At 32.6% G+C, this 24,788-nt stretch overlaps 3 protein-coding genes across 3 annotated transcripts in view; all 3 read left to right on the forward strand.

The window, feature by feature from the left end:
- Positions 1–24,788, forward strand: part of LOC120340871 (coiled-coil domain-containing protein 40-like) — a 223,012-nt gene that overhangs the window by 166,592 nt on the left and 31,632 nt on the right. The window lies entirely within an intron of this gene.
- Positions 10,702–18,316, forward strand: LOC120340316 (uncharacterized). Its single transcript, XM_039408551.2, has 4 exons — positions 10,702–12,450; positions 12,536–13,834; positions 14,055–14,112; positions 15,002–18,316. The coding sequence occupies exons 1-4, from the start codon at positions 10,762–10,764 to the stop codon at positions 15,109–15,111; spliced, it is 3,156 nt and encodes a 1,051-aa protein (XP_039264485.2). The 5' UTR covers positions 10,702–10,761; the 3' UTR covers positions 15,112–18,316.
- The window catches only part of LOC120341411 (uncharacterized), a 39,923-nt gene continuing 33,816 nt past the window's right edge, over positions 18,682–24,788 (forward strand). Inside the window, exons 1-2 of the mRNA XM_039409912.2 lie at positions 18,682–19,002; positions 19,404–19,555. Of these exons, the coding sequence (XP_039265846.1) occupies positions 18,749–19,002; positions 19,404–19,555 (406 nt within the window). The 5' untranslated portion in view covers positions 18,682–18,748. The remainder of the gene's footprint in view (positions 19,003–19,403; positions 19,556–24,788) is intronic.

Here is a 24,788-nt window from a genome sequence, read left to right on the forward strand (position 1 = left end):
TTAACAACTTTGAATCTTGAATCGCAATTTTGAAATATGCCGGTAGTTTATAAGTCTGATTCTGTCTACTGATAAGCAAAGGATCAAAATACATATCTGGGATCATTGAAACTTATGGATTAGGTTTTATTAATGCAGACAACGACTTTTACTAGCATTGTTCTTCGTAGTTTACATTCTTAGAAGCTTTCAATGTATGACCAAAACAGAAATTATATTAAGAATGTTTTAGTGAACGATCTTACTATTAGCACAATTGCCTTTGCCACTAATTGTAATTGTGACAATTTTCAAGAATGCTGCCTGCTTCTTTCAATGAATTGCATGTTACATACAACCTTAACATCATTGCCATTTGAAATAGAAAGAAATTCAATCCAGGAATAGTGTGAGAAATGGCTATGCTGCCTTATTGCCATTCACAGATTAATTCAAAGCACAAAATGCAAACCAAAATCCCCCCAAAAAAGCACACAAAGTACACAAGACACAATTCACACAGGATATTTTCACGCTTTGAACAGTTTACCACAACGTATTATATTATGTTTCCATTAGTGGGCGCCGTGTATCTGACAGCTGTTTGTTTGTTGTTTTCCCAATCCCGCGATCATGTCGATCGGCTTAACCGTGCAAATTGTGACCGTTTCGGAGGAAGGAAAGTACATATACGGTAACTTACGGTACCGGTATACGGTAGATTAAATGTGTAAATTTGACACACGAAACCGTTTAAATAGGATAGTAAGAATACGGACGTTACTTTGTGAGATGCTGTCTTCAGTCTCTAAATCTAATGCTCTACGCAATTCATAGCTGTACATAGTACCGGTACAGACATAGGAACATGTTGGTATGTGTATATTATAGCTTACTTCAGTACGTACTAAAGCAGTTGGTAAGTCTACAAACAGACTGTCATTCGCTCTTTCTGGACTCAGTAGCAAACCAGCAAACAGGGCCCTTATAGGCTAGTGTAACTTTACCAGAATGTTGATTGTTGTTTCATACCGTCATAGTAATCGTATCTGTGTATTGGCACAGAAGTGATGATTCTCTCAAGTTGCTAGAGTTCAAAAAGTTTCAGGCTTTTGAGTATTGGAATTTAAATGTCACTGAAAATAAGATTCCCTTACCCTCTACCTTTGCACCGGTCAATTGGGTCTGATCATTTTGTGGGATAAGCATTCACGATAGGGTTGCCATGTAGTTCAGCTACTTCTTTATTCACACCAATTTTTGTTTTAACTACTGTTAGTATCTGCTATCAGACTTTGAACAAGAACCTTTTTGAATGAAATAGCAGTTTAAACTTAAATGTACACCAAAAGCAATATTATATGTTGCTGATGACAATATTTAAAATCTGATTAACATAAGTTGTAGATGAGAATATTGAATGATTCATATCACAAATTTGATTGGAGTATCATGATTGAATTTGAAATGGTTGTGTTGTCTGTGGTCTTATATTTGTTATTTTAAAAATGTTATCTTAGCTATCATTGTTTTAAGTAATTGTACCAACAGCATTTTTGTACCTAATACAGTAATAAGCTAATTCAAAGTTCTGCCTTCTTCTCAAGATCTCTGTCACAGTTATACTTTTGTTTTCTGTTAATCGAAATAGAAAAGCATCCAAAAAAAAATTAAATATGTTAAAGCTATTCTGTATTAATCTCTCATTTCGAAGATAAATCGACTTTCTTATGTTAGTATTGTTCCTAAAATGCTATGTTCTTTTCCAAGAATTGATGATGCATGAGTTGGTGACTGCGCTAATTTAGTCATAAATTGTGGCAAAACCTATTCATAACAATAAATACATGTCATAGAGCTTGTACGTATTATGTTTTACACACACACACACACTTCAGACATATATAAGTGATCCCTTTCTAGAGGAGTTGCTCTAGGTTCATGGCATATAGTCCCTGCATCAGAAACAAATAACTGGTTACCTACTGAACTAATTCCATACCCAACATGGACCGGACTGGTAACCGGACAAGAGGCCTTGATTTGCCATACGATTAAGCCGTTTTTCCTCTCCGTGTGATAAATATGTAAATTCTATCCTACTTTGTTACTTGCTAATGGTTAGAATATGGTTGAATGAATTTTTGTTTTGTTATCTTTCATGAGAGAAACTGAGATAATATTACTGATATCAATATTTCTTATAATATATATAATATGTGTCGATCCCATCAATTCAATTTGACCATGTGCATTATCTTAAATACTCAGTCGTGCTCATGCTTAGGAACCATTAGTTTTATGTGTAAAAATGAAATAGATGGTATCTGTTTTGTTCTGTTGTGTTTATGAGGTTTGCTCTTTTGATTGTGTACTCTGTGGCCATTTGATCATCTTGAAAATATGCATGTTGACACCAAAATCATCAGGCAATGTCATTCATTCTCGACGTTACTAACTGATGCATGCACACTGGCTTCAGATAAATTTTAACCACTCAAATGTATATTGTTGTCATCAAGTCTGTTTTACTAATTATATAATATAGACCAGACCTTATCTATATGTAATATTTATATATTCAAAATATTTTATGTTTAACTATTGCATCAGACCAAAGCTGCTAAATCAATTTGAATGAAGAATGTAAATTTGATCTGAAACATACGTATGTCGTACGCTTTTTGCGATATCATTTTAGCCTGCCATATTGCTTTGCTTTTTGTGAACCCGTAATGCACTTGTTTGACTCAAGCAGATGGCAACATATTTTGTCCTAACCTTGTCTGTAAGGGCATATTTTATTCCATATACCTTTGCTCAATCGTATTTTGAGCATTTCAGTTTATGTAAATTATGTTCTTGGGATTTAAAAGTTATAATTCATGAATATATGATAACTAAGGAATCTGAACGACGGATATTCGAAGATGACGTAGTTTGCGAATTCTGATTTCTTACGGTTACTCAGTATCGAAACGGTGTTTATAATTTAGTAATAAAATAGGAATCTTATACGGGTTGAAAAAATCACCCTTTTGTAGCATTATACGGCCAACTTTTAAGGGCTTTTGTTGCGGGTCGTGTAGCTGTGACAATTAAACTATTTTATTTGTAAAAACGCTTACACAGCAACAACTGTGCCATTAATTTCATGCGTTATTCGTAAGTGGTTAAATATATACTTTTTCACCTGATATCAATTAAATTATTTGAGCGGTAAGGTAAAGAAAAAAGGAAAAAAGATGAGATTTAACTGCCGTAAGTGAACATGTTATATCAATGTATATGTAACGTGTTGTGTTCCTGGATGATAGAAACTTTCGTTTGATAGAATTTGCATAATATCCCTATTTTAGGAGTTGAGAAAACTAAAATATTTTCGATATTCAGCAAAATCACGATTGCCGTATTTTTATTATTTAAACATTCCACTTTGAAATATAAATGAATCGTAAAGACAGTGGGATTTCGGTATACCCACCAATGAAATGTGTTCCGTAAACTCAATTCGCGAATGATGTGTATTTCGCTGGAATTAATTAAATAAATGTCCCACAATCATCGATATTTCAAATACAATCCGCCTAAACTATTTATCAGACGATGTCATGGCAGGGTTTCCGAAAAAATTTACAGTCATCAACTTATTATTTTTGTTTCATTATTTAATTTTTTGACAATATAGGCGGTTTCTTTGTTTACTTGGTATTTTGATGAAATGCTTTTACGGTTGATAATCAGCGTTAATTTTTACGTAGATATATATGGTATTAAGTTTAATTTAAGACTTGGGAGCTCCCAATCTTTTATTAATAAACTAAACGGACTGGCTGTTTATATAATTAATTTTACATACCAGTTCGTCTTACCAATATTGAATTTCGCTTTCAACTCAGAAACTGTTATATAATAAATCCCTAATTTAAAATTCATGCCATTTTTCTGAAAATTTAATTCTGCTTACCGAAATTTGCAAGATAGTGGTCATGATTAATTAGTTTTCATATTTTGTTTGGTTTAGACTTTACCGGCTAATTTAATTTTGGCCTATCTATTGGGCTAATGACGTCTGCCAGTTGGAATCTATATTAAAACGTATGATTACTTTAAAACACAATATGACGTACAAAGTAGTAATTTAATTTAAAACAAAATCTATTTTTGGCCATTTATTTGACGTTCTTTTTCGGGAAACCATACCATGTTCTGGACATGCTCCAGGCGACAAAAATAATTCAGTTGACAGTATGTCGGGGATGGATTGGAACGTTTTTTATTTATTTTTCTAGCAAGATATTTATTTTAATTTTTTCGACGGCGAAAGAAGAATTTATATGCCGACGTCTTCACGTGTGTACCGATCGGTCGACATTGTCTTCTAGAAAACTTAAAGAAGCATGTTTCGTGACCATACTTCGTTTATAACCTGTTTTTGATTTGTTAGTTCGTTTAAGCATGGATTGTTTATAATTAGCGTATTAAAGGTACGATTAATCAATACTTCATGCTTGGTAAGATGTAATCTGTACTCAATTTTTTAACAATAAATAACTTTAGTTATGCCTTCAATGCATGTCTTCAAGAAAATTTAGCTCATTTTTAGCACCTTTTGCGTAATTACAATGCACGGTTTTCTCAAAATACCGCTGGTTTTTGGTTGAAAGTAAATATATGGGAATCAGTGCCGAAATTTTGAAAATAGCCGAAGTCGAACATGGTTTCGTGTGTCGGATGGCGCGAAAGCGACCATTTTAATTATTTCGTTTTCTTGTGTTTTGTTATATTTAGGCTTTATGTCTCGCCTTTATTTGTTTCTTTATTATGTACTGACGACCTTTCCGCTAAAAATAACTGAAAACTAGAAGAAACACGACGCACGATTTCTCCGAAACGACTCCATGGCTCAATTTTAAAACAGCGATGAGATGTGATTTTTGTGTCATAACCATGTTTAGACTTTCCAGTGATCGGTAGATATGTACTTTAGGTTGGGATGTTGTTTTTTCAAATGTAAGCACTGGCTTACAGCCCTTCCGTTCTCTTATGTGAGTTGTAAGTCAATAAAAAGTTTCGTGTTTAACTTTATTTCGTTGGAAAGTAAACACAGATCACGGTTTCCGCTCTATTGGTTTTTTATTTTATTACCAAAGATACCATGTTTGTCGTTTTTATCGAACGAATACCAAACACCATTGGGTTTCGTTTCATTTTTAGAAACACGGCGCTTCGAAATGCGCCGTGTAGCTATCAAATTCAAAATTAAGGAAATTGATCTTTTAAGAATTGATAGGTAGGTGCTTGATACCTGTGGTGATGACGATGGTCTGTCTTACAAAAACTGAATTGAAATATGTCTACGTTTTAACTAGTTACATACTGTTATGTTATTGTTGAATAAACCTTGAACAAGCTTTGAAAAAAAATGTGAAGTTTGGTGCAATTTATTTCCAGTGAGTATTCGAATTTTTTTTAACGAGAGTTTGTGGTTTAGGTAGAAAAATATGATATCTGCTAGGATCGTCAACTTTTGTCCACTTCATCCGATCGAGTATGGACTGCTATAGATAAAGGCTGACTCTTCATCGACAGTTCATATGTATATAATAGATAGTAAGGTAAGTGCTTTTTGTCTGTTTTTATCCCAGAATCTTGAATAGTGAGCTGAAAATTCTGCAGCGAGCAATGGACTAAATTCCCCGTGCCAGATTTTCAGTCGTACGCAATGCAGCCCATTGTCTTACTTTATGACACGTGCATGGCATTATTTATCGTGCTAGGAGTTGAATATTAGATAATATTCTGAAATAGGATACGGCGATTACCGCATTCTATGTACTAACTGTGCTTCGAAGTAGCAATTGGTATTCCCATGAGAGGTAGCAATCGTTCGATTGTAAAACTACCGTAATGAGATTATTTTTATTTTTGAACGTTTTGAAAGTACCTTTGCTGACGATAGAACAAGTTTCATATTGATTTGCGCTTTGGAAAAATGAACAACCTTTTTCGACTTTAGACTTCTAAATAAACTGCAATGTCAATCTACTGATGCTTCAGCTACCGCGTAAGTTTTCTTTAGAGATAGTTTTAGTGATTAGTTTAATAAAGTCTATACATGATAGCAATATAGTTACCGGTATGTAATGACGGTATAAAAACAAACTTCGTCAAATCCCAACTAGTTTTCTACGACACAGCAACTTAGTCATACGACGGTGATCCTCACACCAGATTCAGTTGTTCATGACTTAAAACTAAAGATTTATCGTTCCGACACGAATAAGGTGAGTGTAGTCAGTGTGTATTCATAGGAAGCTGAACCTACCATCCAGCGGTACTTGAATAAAATATGCATGTACTCTTTGTCAAAATAGGTAAAAGTGACGGTATTCAAATTACATGTTAATTTTTTTTTGAAATATCATAAATCCCATGACTTTTTCTTATCGATATTTGCGCAATTGAGTGAAGAAATTTGGCTCGTAGATATGCCGATTTAAAATTTGGGAAAAATCACTTCGACGGAAAAAATTGCCAATTTTTTTGACGTTAATATTTAAATTCCACTTTACCTTTTTAAAAGGTAACTCTACTTTTTTTTAAAGTTAAGTTTTAATCCTGGTAAAACTCGGATACAGTCACTCATTTTCGGTAGAAAAAAAAAATGAGTTTTTAACTAATACTCCGGCTGAAATGTAACACCAGTTCATAAAAATAGCGTCAGTATTCATATCTTGGTGACTGTTCGCGACAGCGTTTCTCGGAGAAGTCATTTCGATCGTTTCCGTGATTCTAGAACGTTATTTTTTTAATTCTCATTGTGCATCGGACCTTATTGATGATATAATTGTGCTAAAAATATAACATAGTAACCCTTTTTTACTGTTATATAGGTCGGTAATTGGTATTTTCAGCACGGAAATTTTGGTTAAAAAAAATTGGTATTCTCAAATCACGTGCGCTTTAATTTTTAGCATCTTATTCACTGTTTTAGTTAAAGACTACTTTTAATTATAGAAATTTAGAAAATTCATATGATTATATCTTTTCAACTTGCAAATCGGATTTACCAAGGTACGGGGAAAATACAAAAAAAAATGAAATTCACAAACTTCATTTTTCAATTAATTAAAGATTTTTTGTAAACTCATTGTCCTCAATTCATGTTTTCATATACAAATGTGTAATATTTCTGAAAGTACCATTATCTATTAAATGTCAGAAAGCTAAAAATATCTGAAAAAATATAATATTCACGTAAATCGAATTACGCATTTTTGATTAATGGTTCGCCCTTTCCCGAATTTTATTCAAAATTGTTTACACGGTCCGATGTAACAGTATTCAAAAAAAAATTTAATTTTATTTTAAATCAAGTCATCATTAAGAAGGATTTTTTACGATTTAATGGAAAGAAAAGGTTCCGTTTTCCGATAATATTCGCCAACTTCGTTTCTTGCGAAGCTGTTTCCGGCGGTGATGTGTTTTGAATGAGGTCATACCACTAAGAAATGTGGCTCATGAGTCCATCTATGATCGTAATATTGCACAACGAAAAATGTCATATAGGCAAAAATAAAATTCAATGGCCTTGTTTTTACCAATTCGACATTTTTAGCTGCGGTCGTCAACTATTTCCCATCACTCATTCCTAAGTCTGCGAATTTTATATTTTTGTTTTTGAATTAATCGTCAAGTACATAACCACAGTTGAATACGGCCATACATGTACTATAGTCAAAATCGCAACACGAATTACGCGTTTCTTACGTGGTTGTCTTATGGAACAATACGACTTGCATGCTGAATTTTTAACAATTTCCATACGTTGAAAATCTATGTGTTAAAGTCGGCCAGGTTTAACAAAAAATGCTGATTGGTAGTTTTTCCAATGGTAATCTTTGTATATTATTTCGCACGAATTATGCTTGGAATGTAGATACTTTCTAAATAAATTTGAATGAACTTCACTTTTCTTCATTGAATTGTCCTAATGAATTTGTTGAGATCAAGGCGGGTGCCAAGTATGAATCATGGATAAGGTCAATTATCAGTTCGATAATCAAATTTATTTTTAAATTGAAGTTTTTCCATCGCTTATCAGTTAATTTCGAAATGGAATGGAGTGAGAGAAACTATTTCTCTTTTTATAGCGTCTCATGCCTGCTTCGTTGATGTCATGTGTGTTACCAATGTGTTGTCAGTTATTTTAGTCGACGCATCATCGCTAGCTACTCTTGTTCGATGGTTCTCTTCTTTTTCTTACATGTCGAGAACGCCCGCTGAGCTGTTGTTCATCTAAAAATAGGGCGCGTACTCTATAAGGTTGCTTACTCATTTACCCCTTATCCGACGACAGACCGACCGCTCGCCCATCTGCTTTTTTGTTATTAATTTTCGATGAGTTGAGAGTTAATGGCTTCGCTATCTTTGTGAAATTATGAGGAATTTTTAGCACGGTATTTGTGGAATGGATATTAAATATAGCATCGCACAAATTTATTAGTTTTTGACTCAGACGTTTGATGAAATATGCGTCGTCGAATGGTACAATACATGGAATGCCTCGACTTTACTGCGTATCGGTATGGGTTTATGCTAGGCGCTAAAATAACAGTTGCAAGTTGAAGAAACGTAGGCCAATAACCTATCCTAACTAACTGAATATAAGCAGATGACGGAGAATAGTTTCTCGTTCTCAAATATATTGTTGGTAGCTTTTTATGATGTTATTATTATTTTTTAGATGACTGATTGTAGTTCACTAACCCTTCCATTTCGATAGCGAAAATGGTGTTCAAAAATAACTGATTTTACATATTATTTTATTTTGGTAATGAAAATGATATCATTTTTTTTTTCGTTTTTTACTGCGATCCTTTATAGGCAATAAAATATCCTTCTTTCGTTTCAAATCTTAACCGTTAAAATCAACTAGGAGAAAATACAAAAATTTATTTCTATGTATTGAGATGTTTTGAAATCAAGTTGAAAATAAACAATACGGCACTGGCGCTAAAAATTGAGGTCGGCAGCCGGCAGCTGTTCTATTTTACTTCCATTGCGCTACTTTATTTTATCGATGTTTTATTTTTGTCAACACAAATACCATCGGAAAAAAGAATGCTGTTTTTCGCCTGGTTGTTTAATTTTGGATGGGTTTGTTTTAATGGCCGCCTATTAATAAGTTACCGCTTACGCCTGCGAAATATCACTGACGTTTTTCGAAGTTGCTCCGGTTTAGTCATATCTATTTTTACGGGCGCTGTCTTCAGTGTTTAGTTTGAGACGACGGTAGCGCGGTCAGGCAGAGATGTCCAAACGTTTTCTGTTTAATTTGAAACGAAATTCGGTGTGAAGCAAAAACGGAATTCCTCACTGTCAGAGAAACGATAGTTGTGATTTCTTTTATTTTAGTTCAGATTTCCCGCTGCTGTTATAAGTATTTTAAATCTATTTTCAAAATGACCCATCGTTTGAAATCGTAATCACTTCTAGATGAGAAAAAGACGAAAAGTTGATTTTAAGAATTCATTTGTCGTCATAGCAGACTAAAAGGGTCAAAATTGTTTTCTTTTGAAACAGCCCTTTATTTTTATTATTATTATTTGTAAAGAAGATAAAATATGCGATATTTTTTGTTTTCTCTATCGTGCGCTGTTGTTAAGCGATTTGCTTTTTTAGTCAGCGTTATAAAGACTTCTTTAACTAAACATACATCACTATTTGATACCGGAGTTTGCTGATGCATGGATCTCGCGTATATTTTTGAATAGCTTTTGTGATTTTTACTTGTTAAAACAAACTCTCGGACGCTCTTGAGAAATCAAAAATCAGGTGTAATTTTCCTCCACTGTATACGCTATCTAAGGCTGCCCTCTAAATCTGTTAGATCGAATTTATTGACTAGCGCAGTACAGCGAAACATCCCAATCAGCAACTGAACGTGTATTCTTCGAGAAAAGGGATAGGCTGTATTCGAACATCTTATATGCTAGTAATTTTACGAATATGTCGGATTAGTCTCTTTTGCTGACAGCGTTTCCATTTTCCCAAAAAAGGCATTCTTTAGCGAAAAAACAAAGTCGTTGGTTCAACATTTTCAGTAGCTCAAAAATGTGCGCACTTTTTGCGTTTTTGTTTTTTTAGCATCCACTCGGGCATTGGATATGTATATTTAATTGCTTTTTAGGCCCCGACTGTTTTGTTATATCTACACGTCACTCTCGTCGCTGTTTTCTTTACTTCCCGGTACGAAACACGAAGAAAAAACGGCTTTAATTCCAGTGTCTCTTTTCTTTAAACTTACAAATTTCTACAGTTAACCTTTATTTAGCGCGAAAAGATTTTACGTGGTATTAATGTTTTCTATTAATTGCTTATATAAGAGATTAGGTAATATTTTTGTACTTCGTTTTAGTGAAGCTTTGGTTTGCATAATTTTTATTACGTTGATTAGATGTTATTTATGATCACACTATGAAGGTGCTAACAGATTTCTGGTTTGATCGGAATTGCACGTCACAACACATCAAGGAAGAAAAACTGAAATAACTCAGTTTCATTTCTCAAATTGGAAAAAAATCAGCATGTATTGAATTTTACTATAGATTTTATTTAATTATGAATGGTATTAAATACCTATTTATATTAACAAGTGACGTATGTACTAATAAATATATTTGATACTAATTTAGATGTTGATTTATGCATTTACAGAAATAATTTAACAAACGGTTCTCAAATAACGTCATTTGACGTTGTGATGTCTGTATTTTAATGGGATTGGAAAGTGCAGCTCATGAAAAAGCTGTATCTCCATTTGGAAACTGCAAAATGAACTTTGCAGATGGTCAACCTCCAAACTTCTTTGCAAATTCGTTTGTTAGAGACTTTGCTTATCTTCAAGATTCACTTAGTGGCTCAAGCTCTTTTTCTGGTGGGGAAATGTTGTTCCCAGCACTCCCATTAACTTTAAACAATGTTCATCGCATGGGATCAGATATAAAACACAGCGCTGTAATGTATAATAGTTCATCACCTCGAATGTCACCCTCCAAATTTAATCCTGTACCTGGATCAAGTCATGTTTGCAGAGTTTGTTCAAAAACTTTTCGAGCAAGCAGTTTGTTAGACATTCATATGCGTGTACACGTTGGTGCAAAACCATTTGTATGTCCTATCTGTGGACACCGCGCAACTCAAAAAGGGAACTTGAAACTACATATGAAAAAGCATCATGGTGCGGACTTACCACCGCACATTGATTTGGTGCCTGATAGTGGAATTTGGGGGCATCCACAAGAAATTGCTTTGAGTGCAAGTCTTGAAGATGAACTTACTGATGCTTCTGGAAAGAAAAAACAAGTTGCTCAAGCTGTGAGCTCATTACTCAATGAGGAAATAGTTGAACTTATTAAAAAATGCCAGAATAATGTCGGACAAGGCATGACGGGCAGAATTACAGAAAGTTTAGAGGATTTTATTCGAATAGCTAAAAGCAAGGCAGATGGTGGTGCAGAGCTAATGGACACAATTACTGACACTTCAATGCTCAAACACTATGAAAGCATACCACCTGGTCGTCCTAAAAAGAAACGGAACTCTTCCAGATTTAAACCTTACAGTCCTAATAGTTCACAATCAATGATTCACTTGAGTGCAAGACTTTGGCCTGAAAGTGAAATACAAACTGAAAATAAAACGAAATGTCTTCTGTGTGGAAAATCTTTCAAGTGTGATGCTCGTCATATAGCTGCAATGAATCGTATTTGTGACACATGTACACAACTTCGGGAATATTCTAGCATAATTACTAGCCAGTTACTTTTGAATAAAAGTTCTCAAAAAGGCACAATTGACTCAGACTCTCCAGCTACTATCAATGGAGTGATAACAGAGATGGCTGCGAAACCCTCACACAAAAAAGTTTCGAGTTGCAATTTCTGTGGATCTGTTTTTGTAGACAAAACTGAACTCAAGACACACAAACTGACTTTTCATCGGCCTAAAAGCGAGCCATCCTTTGAATCAACAAAAACTGAATTTCTAAATTCTCTTGGTCTCGTATCAAAGTCATCATCAAATTCACATCTTGATGAAAAAAGATTTTCAAGGCATGTTGAAGGGTTGAATCCAATATTAAGTTCTGCTATTTGGAATGACTCAAAAAACAATGATAAAAGTGTTATTATTTCTGAAACGAAACCAACAACGAAGATTATAAGTGGAAAGAAGCAAGTTTCTCTTGTCAGAGCAAGTTCTGAAAGCAAGTTACAAATCAGCTCACAAAATCGTGCGAGTCCTGGTGTTTTAAATATGCTTCGACAAACTGTGCTCAATTCAGTCGAACAAAAAATGGTATCTAGTAATTCTAATCTTACGTCTTTAAAACCTACCAGTGAAGTGGATGAAGTAGCCGAGTCTGATGATGTGTTCAAAAAAGATATTGACGCAAACCTAAACCAGGTATTTACAGAATTTTGAATATGATGTTTTATTTCCCATATTTTTCATGTGCATTAAGTATGTATATCCTATTTCTCTTTTTCAGATATCCAAATCACCCTTTCGCAATCCAGCAATGCAGTCTCTTGCCGAAATTGGAAAATCCTTGCCTGCGGAATTATCCGAACAAGAACCAGAATTATTGAACCATTTTTCTGATGTCATGCCTAGCATTCTTCACGATACAAATAGGCCTAGACTTTCTGGCAGTCTTTCATCTTTATTTTTCGATATCCAGGAGCAAGAAAATGGAGGGTTCAAATGTCAATTCTGTCCGAAATGGTTCAAATATAGAAGCGTATTAGAAATTCACATGCGCTCTCACACTGGCGAACGTCCCTATAAATGCCCTTATTGTGAATATGCAGGCACTCAACAAAACTGTTTGAAGCTTCATATACAACGTCACCATCCAAGAGAATATAATAAACATCATAATGAAATTGTCGGCTCTGTGAAACCACCTGATTTATCATTGTCATCTGCTTCTCCTGATGTCTCCTCCAATCGAATGTCTTGCTTTTCTCCTGTCGAATGCCCAATATGTGGAAGAGTGTCACCTTCTCCTGGATATCTAAAAATTCATATGAGATCTCATAAAAAAAGTTTGGATCACATTTGTCCTGTTTGTGGAAGAGGATTCAAAGAATATTGGTATTTGAGCACTCACTTGAAAACTCATGAACGAGAACTTGGTTCAATGAATTATAATTTACCACAATCACAATCATTGAATACTCACTTAGAACAATCCAATTTTCCCTTACAAGCATTTTCAAAAAGTGCTGTTGCCCAGGCCATTGCCAATATCCAGTTACAAAATAAACTTTTGGACACAGCAGCACAATCAAGCAGAGAGTTTGAACTGCTTTCATGTCACAAGCAGATGAAAGAAAATGAAATGAAAAAACACTTATTCAGCCATGAGTTTGAGCCTAGCAGAAGACAAATTTTAAGCAACGGTAATGTAAATAATTCTAACCACATTGTGCGAAACTCTCCTGTGCAGAGCGAATGGTTGTCCAAGAATGACTCAGGCGAAAATGAACATTCAATGGACAAAATGAAAATAGGCTCATCGAAACAGAATAAATTTGAAGTGTCTAGTATTGTAAAAACAACATCTCATACGAGTCGCAGAAAAGCGTCTTGTCCATCCAGAATTACATCTGTTCCATATAAAGTAATCAAGTCGACGAACTACCACAACAATCTACAATCTCAAAATGTGACAATATCAAGTGCAGACAGACGAAAGAGTAGGCCGAGAAAGAATTATCAGGGAACATATCTGGCACCAACGTTGAATGAAGTGAATTTTGGAACAACAAGTGACGAAGCCAAGGTATAATTTGGGTTTTCCTATTCAATCAATATGAAAGTTATAGTCAAAATGGTGGAAATATATATCACAAAAATATTTATGGTAACATGGTTTTTCAAATATGGCTAAGAGATTCAGAAGTCCTTATGTTTGGCTAATATGTTTAAGTATGCAGAAAAGTTATTAATCTAACATGATGTAAAATTATTCATCTTCAAATGTTTCATTAATTTTCTGGCAGAACACAACAAAGTTTCATTCAGAAGTTGATTCTCCTCAATTCAGTGACAAAATTAATGGTAAGATTTTATCACCATTTTTCACTATTCATTAGTGATAACACAATCAGGGGAAATATCATGTAACACAATGATAGCAATTTGTACACAATATGTAAATTTGTTTTTTATGTTAATTTTCACAAGTCCAAACAAAAGATTCATAATGATCTACAAGTTATTTTTATGATGATGTGAAGCGTTTATTTTTAGGTATTATTGAATCACTGCTCATAATTTAAACTATTTTTGTACCATAAAGTCTCGTTTGCCTAATCTGTTTAAATACCAGAGTTTATTAATATGACAATGATTAAGTTATTGGCGGTCAAATTCGGTTGTGAATGTAGAAATTAAAAATGCCATAATGTAAAGAGAATGGCAACAGTTGAATTGGTAGTTTTGGTTAAAAAGGAAGTCATTCATTGATGCTCGCGGATGACATATAGAAAGTGGTGAAATATAAATTTTATGTGATCGTTTCATTTGCATACAATATAACATTCTTTTTTATATTCGTTTTCAATGACATTCAATGAGACATTTTAGCAAAATTGATAACATTTAGAAACTAAAACGAAGTTGAAATTCTTGGCGAAAGTTTTGTGTGAAATTAAAAGACTTTAGGCTGTTTCTGGAGATTGTTTCAAAATGGTATTAGAATAATAAACCCTTAAAAATATAATAATTGCCCAATAATTGATAGTTATTTCATCTTAAACTTAGTATAATTAAAATATAACATTATGTTATTGGTTTGAATTTGATTGAATGTAACGATTAATCAAGACTAGCATGATCAAAAGTAAAAGATTGAAAAACTGATCAAGATAACTGTGCCTCTCGTTGATTAGAAAACTTATCTACGATAAGGAACTCTTGTGTGAAGTTATTTTTCATTTTCTATCAGATGAATTGCCTTTGGATTTGAGTTGCTCAACAGGAAAATGGAAAAGTGGAAATGGCGAAGATCAAAACAACGATGCTCATGAAGAACCATTGAACCTCAGCAAATCATAAATTTCAATTAAAAAAAGTCAAAACATGTTGAAATGTGCTTATTCTGTTGATATTTTGTTTCATTGGCTAAATAGCCGATTTTTTTTTCCTTCACATGAAACATTTTTCAAAATTTGGTCATAATTTCAAAGATGCCTTCAAGTTCAATACACTTGAGAGAATGTAGCAAGTGTTATCTCTTGTTAATATTTTATAAAGTTTCTAAACACAAATCCTGTTGAAATAAGCTTTTTTTCAAAGTATCGAGTTTGGATCAATTTTTTTCTGTGCTCACAAGTTCTTTTTATTATTATTATTGACATATTTTTGTCAAATTTTTTTTGTGAACCTTTTCACTCGTGGTCTTTATTCAATAATTCATAAATCGACTTTCTTGGACTAAAAATAAATAAATTGTGTCCGTATAGCGCTTCAATTATATGCCATTATTGCAAACGAGTAATATTTCATTGGTGTTTTTTTTATATAAAGTCATTATTTTTTCATCCAATTTTTTCGTTGTTATATTTTTTGCCCATAAATTATTAATGGCAATTGCAATACCTACGCATTTACCATGACACAACAATAACTGTGATCGTAGGAAAAAACTAATTTTTTTGGACAATACCGAGAGGGTATGAGCACACATGTGTTGCGTAAAAAATGAAAAATTCATGCCGAAACATTTTTGAGTTTAATATTTATGAGAGAACTTTCAGCCTTTGTTTTTAGATTATAAAACCCTGGAATCCATCCCTAACTTTAAATTGCTCTAAATTAGATTACTCTGTTATTGATGTCGGAATAGTTTGGGAAGCATTGTGTCTAGTATCAACAAGTCAAAGGAGTCATGCATCCATTTACAGTTTCTTTAAACTACTTTCAGTCATATTATGGCCACTATTGTCTGTCTATAAGAGGTGTTCCAATAGCGGGATTCTCCAAACACAATTTTAATGATCTAAGCACCACAATCTTCATTTTTAAATACTTATATTTTTGAAATTTTGTGATTTTTCTTCACAATTTTGGTACCATGTCAAAAAAATTTAAAATCTGTTTTATTCAGAAATATTTGAATATTTTTTGCTTTAATTCTAGCATTTAAGCTCATTGTGTATTGATTGATTTCAGAATTTTTGTGCCTATTGCATTAATTGTGATATAATACTTTCTATGAATTCACACTTGGGGGATTGGTTTGTATTTGCAAGCCTGTCTTGTTCCTCCCAAAACCTAATTCTTATATTTCTTCAACCAAATTTTGCATGCTGCTTATGCTGTTTTTATTTGCATCATTCGGCTCGTGGCTTCACTGCCTCAACAACTACCCACTGTTGTTTTTAGTACTTGCAAGAAACAACACTGTCGCTGGTACCATGTTTTTCAGCTCCCGATCATAACAGTGGAATTTAATTCATAATTCAGCTCATGAGGTAACAATAACACATATGAATGCATAGACCTTTAATTGTCTTGCCAACAAAAAATCACTTCTTAACAAGGAAACTATATGATAGTTTTCGAAGTGTCTAATCATATATCTGCGTATGACATATGAATACATTTTTAAAACTCAATATTATTTATACTGACAAAAAAAAAATTGTTGAGATGAAAGGGAGTTATCTTTTAATGATGCTTTCTCTACTAAACCTTATCTCAAGTAAAACGAATATTAACCACCATTATTCTCACAGTTGCCAGATAGTTTTCTGTTATAATACAAGTGGTTCACTTTTTCCAACCAGTAAAAATTCAACTGTATACAATCATGAAAAAATATAGTGATGCAGTTCTACTGGGAAACGGGAGCAAATGCTTGTTATACTTGTAACTAGAACAATGTTGTTGTTTTTTAATATTAGTTGCCATGTCATTACATTCATTTAAACATTTTCCATTATTGAAGTAGGCTTTTCCCAACCCCCTGATCAATGCTAATGCTAAATTATTTCGTAAAATGACTACATTTGGAAATATATAGATTTTTCAATTAGATCAATTGCGCTGAAAGGGCCAGTCATGATATATGAGGTTTGTTCAACGTTTAAAGTATACAATGGTAACTGCTATCCATGATTATATCACTAGCCTCTAGATAAAATGGAAACATGTTAGTATTGTAGTGTCCATATCATGTGAATTTATATATTAAGAACATTTTATTTACTTCAAATTATTCTTACTGTTACCTATAATCATGTCATTACATTGTGGCCCTTTTTTCGAATCATGCTTTTATTGAATTCTTCAGCAATATTTATTATATATTGTATCGTATATAATTCTCTTGCTTTTCATTTTGCCATCTAGTCAGAAAGCTCACACATTGATCACTCACAAGGGATTCAATAAAATCCTTCACTGTTGCCGTTTTGGCCGTGCCTATTTCACTTGAGTAATTGATCCAAAGTTTCAGGATCACTACTAGCAGCCCGTCACTATATATGCCAAAACTTTTTGTTGAAAACATACACAACATGTAAAAGCTTATTATTTGTATGCAGTTTTTAAATTTTAGATCAAAAACAAATCTGCGATCAAATAGAAAAAAAAATATTTTCTAATATTATTGTTTTGAAGTGTTAAAAAAGTTTTTGCATTTTATTTCAATTGCCGTAATTTTATGCGATAGACACGAACAAACAAAATTCATTCAATGTAGTTGCCATTTATGCATTTTCTCACGCTTTCCTCACGCTCAAAGAATAATGAATTCTAGTTTACTTTTGTGTTACATAGTTCTGTGCAGAATTTGGTTCAGATACTCGATTAGTTTTTCTTGTTTCTTGTATAACCTGAACATCACCAAGCTAATATCTTGCTTAATTGTATAAACACTGTTTATTTATTGAACGTACTTTAATTAATTAACCTATATTCTGTCCCTCTGATATCTGATGGCAGATTCATAAGACATTCGCCTAAACTACTTGCTGTTTTGGAATGAATTGTATTTAGTTTAGTTTTGCCATTCGTTAATCACACTGTTTAGGCATATTTATTGTATCAGCAATGCCCGGCAATGAACTCATTTTAATTTGGCATAGAATAGACGAACTTTTGTTAAGTTTAATAAGCTTATCATGCAGATAAAATCTGCAATTATGCACCCGCCTTTAACTAGCATGCTGAATCGTTATAATCATCAGTATACTGTTGTAATTTTCCTTTCTAGTCTCTGAATTGAACTTCAATAAATTTTGCTTTATTCATATCAGATTTGATGTTGGATTTCCAAAAATTTGGAGTGGCGCGATGTAGCGTTGGTGAAATGATGAATGAATACAAGCCTGGTTCAGATAGATCCTATCCAGGCTACGGACGGAGTATGATTGAGCGTGATAGTTTTTCTTTTAGTCGTCCCGAATGTTTCAAAATAGTTCAATATTTTGAAACTCGCCTTAAACAGCTTTTTTTCGGAAGATACTTTCGAAGATTTGTTTTTTTTTTTCCTCTAGCGGTCGGCTGGATTGGTTGTGCGACATGCATTGCGGAAGAAAAACTTCATGAAAATTCGCTTTGTGACGTAATAATGAGTTTTGTATTTTGGATTTATCGAATTTTAATTCCAAATCTAATTGCGCTGTATTTCTTTACGTTTCGTTTGAATTTGCCCCTGGTCCGCTCAGGTGTGTTTGGGTAAGGCATCATGCCTCGTTATTGTCGAGTAAAAGCAGAAGAATTTTCAAGTAATCCTGGAATTTCTGGTTCATATCAAAGCGTTTGCGAATCTGTTATTCCTCTTCTTGGTATAGATCCTGGATCCGATGACGATGAAGAATCTTGGTTCACGTTCGCTTTTAACATTGCTCTTACTGTGCTGGATCCAAAGTCTTGCTGGTTTCAGATATTCATTCTTTTCATGGTGGCCGGAGTGGCGTTTATGCTGGGTGTTTATTTGAGGTGAGTAATGGATGAGATATTTAGCAAAGCAGGATATAGGAAAAATGAGAGTAACGGGCGTGTGTAAATACATTATGGATCTTTTTAATATATATAATAATACTCTGCTGAACCCAGAAAATTGGAGTCGCTGACTCAACGACTTTGATACGTATTCGCGATCCCTCGTCCATTGCAGTTTAATTTTTTTGTTTTTTTTTTTGTTAAAATTTACAATGTTTATCGATGACGAAAATAAATATCTGAATCTGAGATTTATTATATATAGGAATATGGCACTTGGGTCTAATTTTAGATACTACACATGGCTACACCACTATATATTGGTATATATTATGTAAAATTTGTATTTTACACAATAGAAAAATAATCTTTTCCTTCGATCTGTTGTTTTTTGCCAGGCGACGCACTATTCTGGGTTTATTACGACAGAAGGAAGAATGGATCGACAAAGAGAAAATGTTATTAAATCAACTTTGGGCTGCACTTGAAGAAAAGTTGGAAGCCAAAGCCATGATGCAGGAATCGCGGACTTCGCTTGATAAAGTTAAAGGTACGCAATTCAACTAATATTTTCTACGACAGTTTTTATTCCACAGCTCAACTGATGAATAGTACACCACTCCAAGTCCTTGATTTTATATCATAACCCCGACAAAATCGCTACGAACGTCATTTTTTTTTATCTGAAATTAATATTTTGTTTCCACTTGTATTTCATAAGTAAGAGGTAACCATATCAATATAACCATCTGATCAAATCAATGGACAAAATAACTCAGATTTGTTTGTGATGTTGGCCATAACTGACAAGAGCATTTGGCTAATATTGTGTATATTAGGACCAGCATTGCTTGCTGGGGTTAGTCTTCGTTTTCAGGTCGGTAGATGCTAGGTATTTTTATAAGAACATTCGGTTTGTGGAATTAAATTCTGGAAGTGTAGTTGCTACTTCATGATCGGCACATTCGGATATAAGCATTCGGGTGGTCATTGTTTGTGCTGTGATTAAGTTGTTTTTGTCAGACTTTTCCATCTTCGGAATATGTATTTTTTGACAATGGTGACTGGGGGTGTTTCAAGCGTTTCGCTTCCGTGTGTATATATATAATAAGCATGTTTTCTGCGGCGATAACACGTATCTTGCATTATACATTTATTTGAGCAATTTGTTTATTTTCACGTCTTGGGTGGTGATGTAGTCCCTCGTTGTGTAGCTGTATCTAAATACAAACATTTTATTTTGGCCATCTTTTGGAAGGTGAAGCCAATTTAAAATAACACTAGGTGGCGAAGCAATACAGACACCATGGCGCCATCGTGATCCTAGCGAAATTGCGGCGAAATATTTTACCCACAAATCCCAGCAGTGTTCACTTCAAAAATCTGACATTAAAGTGCCATTACCGCGACATATAGAAATATACATTGCTGGGAATCAGAGTGTATTCAAGAAATTCAATTTCGATTTTCTAAAAGATCTCTTATTAGGAGTAGAAATATTTTTATTGTACATTAAAGTATATTAAATTTACTTGTCTTTAGAATTTAAAAAATAATACGCATCCACATTAGTTCAAAAGATAAAAGGGCGTTTCGACGTATTAATCTGCGATTCTCTAAAATATCCCACCTTAGGAGTAGAAATATTTTTATTGTACATTAAAGTAGAATAAATTTACTTGTCTTAATGATTTAGAAAATAATACGCATCCATATTAGTTCAAAAGATATAAAGCGAACAATCTCGGAACTTAGCAAAAAACGTATAAAAGGGCATTTCGACGATATTCATCTGCGATTCTCTAAAATATCCCACATTAGGAGTAGGAATATTTTTATTGTAGTATAAAGTAAATTAAATTGACTTGTTTTTAGAATGTAGAAAACAATGTGCATCCATATTAGTTCGGAAGATATAAAGCAAACAATGTCGATAATTAGCAAAAAATGTATAAAACGGCGTTTTGGCGTATTCATATGCGATTCTCTAAAATATCCCACATTAGGAGTAGAAATATTTTGATTGTACATTAAAGTACATTAAATTTACTTGTTTTTAAAATGTAGAGAATAATACGCATCAATATTAGTTCAAAAGATATAAAGCAAACAATCTCGATACTTAGCGAAAAACGTATAAAAGGGCGTTTCGACGTATTAATCTGCGATTCTCTAAAATATCCCACATTAGGAGTAGAAATATTTTTATTGTACATTAAAGTACAAAAAATTTACTTGTCTTTAGAATTTGGAAAATAATACGCATTCATATTAGTTCAAAAGATATAAAGCGAACAATCTCGAAACTTAGCAAAAAACGTCTAAAAGGGCATTTCGACGATATTCATCTGCGATTCTCTAAAATATCCGACATTAGGAGTAGGAATATTTTTATTGTAGATTAAAGTAAATTAAATTGACTTGTTTTTAGAATGTAAAAAATATTAAGCATCCATATTAGTTCAAAATATATGAAGCAAACAATCTCGAAACTTAGCAAAAAACGTAAAGAAGGGCTTTTCTATTCTATTAAATTGCAATTCTCTAAAATTCCCACATTAGGAGTAGAAACATTTTTATTGTACATTAAAGTACATTAAATGTACTTGTTCTTGTTTTTAAAATGTAGAAAATAATACGCATCCATATTAGTTCAAAAGATATAAAGCAAACAATCTCGAAACTTAGCGAAAAAAGTATAAAAGGGCATTTCGACGATATTCATCTGCGATTCTCTAAAATACCCCACATTAGGAGTAAAAATATTTTTGTTGTGTATTAAAGTACAATAAATTTACTTGTCTATGGAATTTAGAAAATAATACGCATCCATATTAGTTCAAAAGATATAAAGAAAACAATCTCGAAACTTAGCAAAAAACGTATGAAAGGGCATTTCGACGATATTCATCTGCTATTCTCTAAAATATCCGACATTAGGAGTAGGAATATTTTTATAGTAGATTAAAGTAAATTAAATTGACTTGTTTTTAGAATGTAGAAAACCAGGTGCATCCATATTAGTTCAAAAGATATAAAGCAAACAATCTCGATACTTTGCGAAAAACTTATAAAAGGGCGTTTCATCTGCGATTCTCTAAAATATCCCACATTAGGAGTAGAAATATTTTTATTGTACATTAAAGTATATTAAATTTACTTGTCTTTAGAATGTAGAAAATATTACGCATCCATATTAGTTCAAAAGATATGAAGCAAACAATCTCGAAACTTAGCAAAAAACGTATAAAAGGGCATTTCGACGATATTCATCTGCGATTCTCTAAAATATCCCACATTAGGAGTAGAAATATTTTTATTGTACATTAAAGTATATTAAATTTACTCGTCTTTAGAATTTAGAAAATAATACGCATCCATATTAGTTCAAAAGATATAAAGCAAACAATGTCGATAATTAGCGAAAAACGTAAAGAAGGGCGTTTCTAATCTATTAAATTGCAATTCTCTAAAATGTCCCACATTAGGAGTAGAAATATTTTTATTGTACATTAGATGTACTTGTTCTTGTTTTTAAAATGTATAAAATAATACGCATCCATATTAGTTCAAAAGATATAAAGCAAACAATCTCGAAACTTAGAAAAAAACGTATAAAAGGGCATTTCGACGATATTCATCTGCGATTCTCTAAAATACCCCACATTAGGAGTAAAAATATTTTTGTTGTGCATTAAAGTACAATAAATTTACTTGTCTATGGAATTTAGAAAATAATACGCATCCATATTAGTTCAAAAGATATAAAGAAAACAATCTCGAAACTTAGCAAAAAACGTATAAAAGGGCATTTCGACGATATTCATCTGCGATTCTCTAAAATATCCGACATTAGGAGTAGGAATATTTTTATTGTAGATAAAAGTAAATTAAATTGACTTGTTTTTAGAATGTAGAAAACCAGGCGCATCCATATTAGTTCAAAAGATATAAAGCAAACAATCTCGATACTTTGCGAAAAACTTATAAAAGGGCGTTTCGACGTATTCATCTGCGATTCTCTAAAATATCCCACATTAGGAGTAGAAATATTTTTATTGTACATTAAAGTATATTAAATTTACTTGTCTTTAGAATGTAGAAAATATTACGCATCCATATTAGTTCAAAAGATATAAAGCAAACAATCTCGAAACTTAGCGAAAACGTATAAAAGGGCATTTCGACGATATTCATCTGCGATTCTCTAAAATATCCCACATTAGGAGTAGAAATATTTTTATTGTACATTAAAGTATATTAAATTTACTTGTCTTTAGAATGTAGAAAATATTACGCATCCATATTAGTTCAAAAGATATGAAGCAAACAATCTCGAAACTTAGCAAAAAACGTATAAAAGGGCATTTCGACGATATTCATCTGCGATTCTCTAAAATATCCCACATTAGGAGTAGAAATATTTTTATTGTACATTAAAGTATATTAAATTTACTTGTCTTTAGAATTTAGAAAATAATACGCATCCATATTAGTTCAAAAGATATAAAGCAAACAATGTCGATAATTAGCGAAAAACGTAAAGAAGGGCGTTTCTAATCTATTAAATTGCAATTCTCTAAAATGTCCCACATTAGGAGTAGAAATATTTTTATTGTACATTAGATGTACTTGTTCTTGTTTTTAAAATGTATAAAATAATACGCATCCATATTAGTTCAAAAGATATAAAGCAAACAATCTCGAAACTTAGAAAAAAACGTATAAAAGGGCATTTCGACGATATTCATCTGCGATTCTCTAAAATACCCCACATTAGGAGTAAAAATATTTTTGTTGTGCATTAAAGTACAATAAATTTACTTGTCTATGGAATTTAGAAAATAATACGCATCCATATTAGTTCAAAAGATATAAAGAAAACAATCTCGAAACTTAGCAAAAAACGTATAAAAGGGCATTTCGACGATATTCATCTGCGATTCTCTAAAATATCCGACATTAGGAGTAGGAATATTTTTATAGTAGATTAAAGTAAATTAAATTGACTTGTTTTTAGAATGTAGAAAACCAGGTGCATCCATATTAGTTCAAAAGATATAAAGCAAACAATCTCGATACTTTGCGAAAAACTTATAAAAGGGCGTTTCGACGTATTCATCTGCGATTCTCTAAAATATCCCACATTAGGAGTAGAAATATTTTTATTGTACATTAAAGTATATTAAATTTACTTGTCTTTAGAATGTAGAAAATATTACGCATCCATATTAGTTCAAAAGATATAAAGCAAACAATCTCGAAACTTAGCGAAAACGTATAAAAGGGCATTTCGACGATATTCATCTGCGATTCTCTAAAATATCCGACATTAGGAGTAGGAATATTTTTATTGTAGATTAAAGTAAATTAAATTGACTTGTTTTTAGAATGTAGAAAACCAGGCGCATCCATATTAGTTCAAAAGATATGAAGCAAACAATCTCGAAACTTAGCAAAAAACGTAAAGAAGGGCTTTTCTATTCTATTAAATTGCAATTCTCTAAAATTCCCACATTAGGAGTAGAAACATTTTTATTGTACATTAAAGTACATTAAATGTACTTGTTCTTGTTTTTAAAATGTAGAAAATAATACGCATCCATATTAGTTCAAAAGATATAAAGAAAACAATCTCGAAACTTAGCAAAAAACGTATGAAAGGGCATTTCGACGATATTCATCTGCTATTCTCTAAAATATCCGACATTAGGAGTAGGAATATTTTTATAGTAGATTAAAGTAAATTAAATTGACTTGTTTTTAGAATGTAGAAAACCAGG

The sequence above is a fragment of the Styela clava genome, chromosome 14, assembly GCF_964204865.1.
Source record: "Styela clava chromosome 14, kaStyClav1.hap1.2, whole genome shotgun sequence".
NCBI lineage: Eukaryota > Metazoa > Chordata > Ascidiacea > Stolidobranchia > Styelidae > Styela > Styela clava.

Bases quoted from the DNA above. Each gene is read 5' to 3' on its own strand.
- LOC120340316 (XM_039408551.2), top strand. From the start codon at position 10,762: ATGGGATTGGAAAGTGCAGCTCATGAAAAAGCTGTATCTCCATTTGGA. The intron at 12,451-12,535 runs GTATTTACAGAA...TCTCTTTTTCAG, and splicing joins TTGACGCAAACCTAAACCAG to ATATCCAAATCACCCTTTCG. The intron at 14,113-15,001 runs GTAAGATTTTAT...ATTTTCTATCAG, and splicing joins ATTCAGTGACAAAATTAATG to ATGAATTGCCTTTGGATTTG.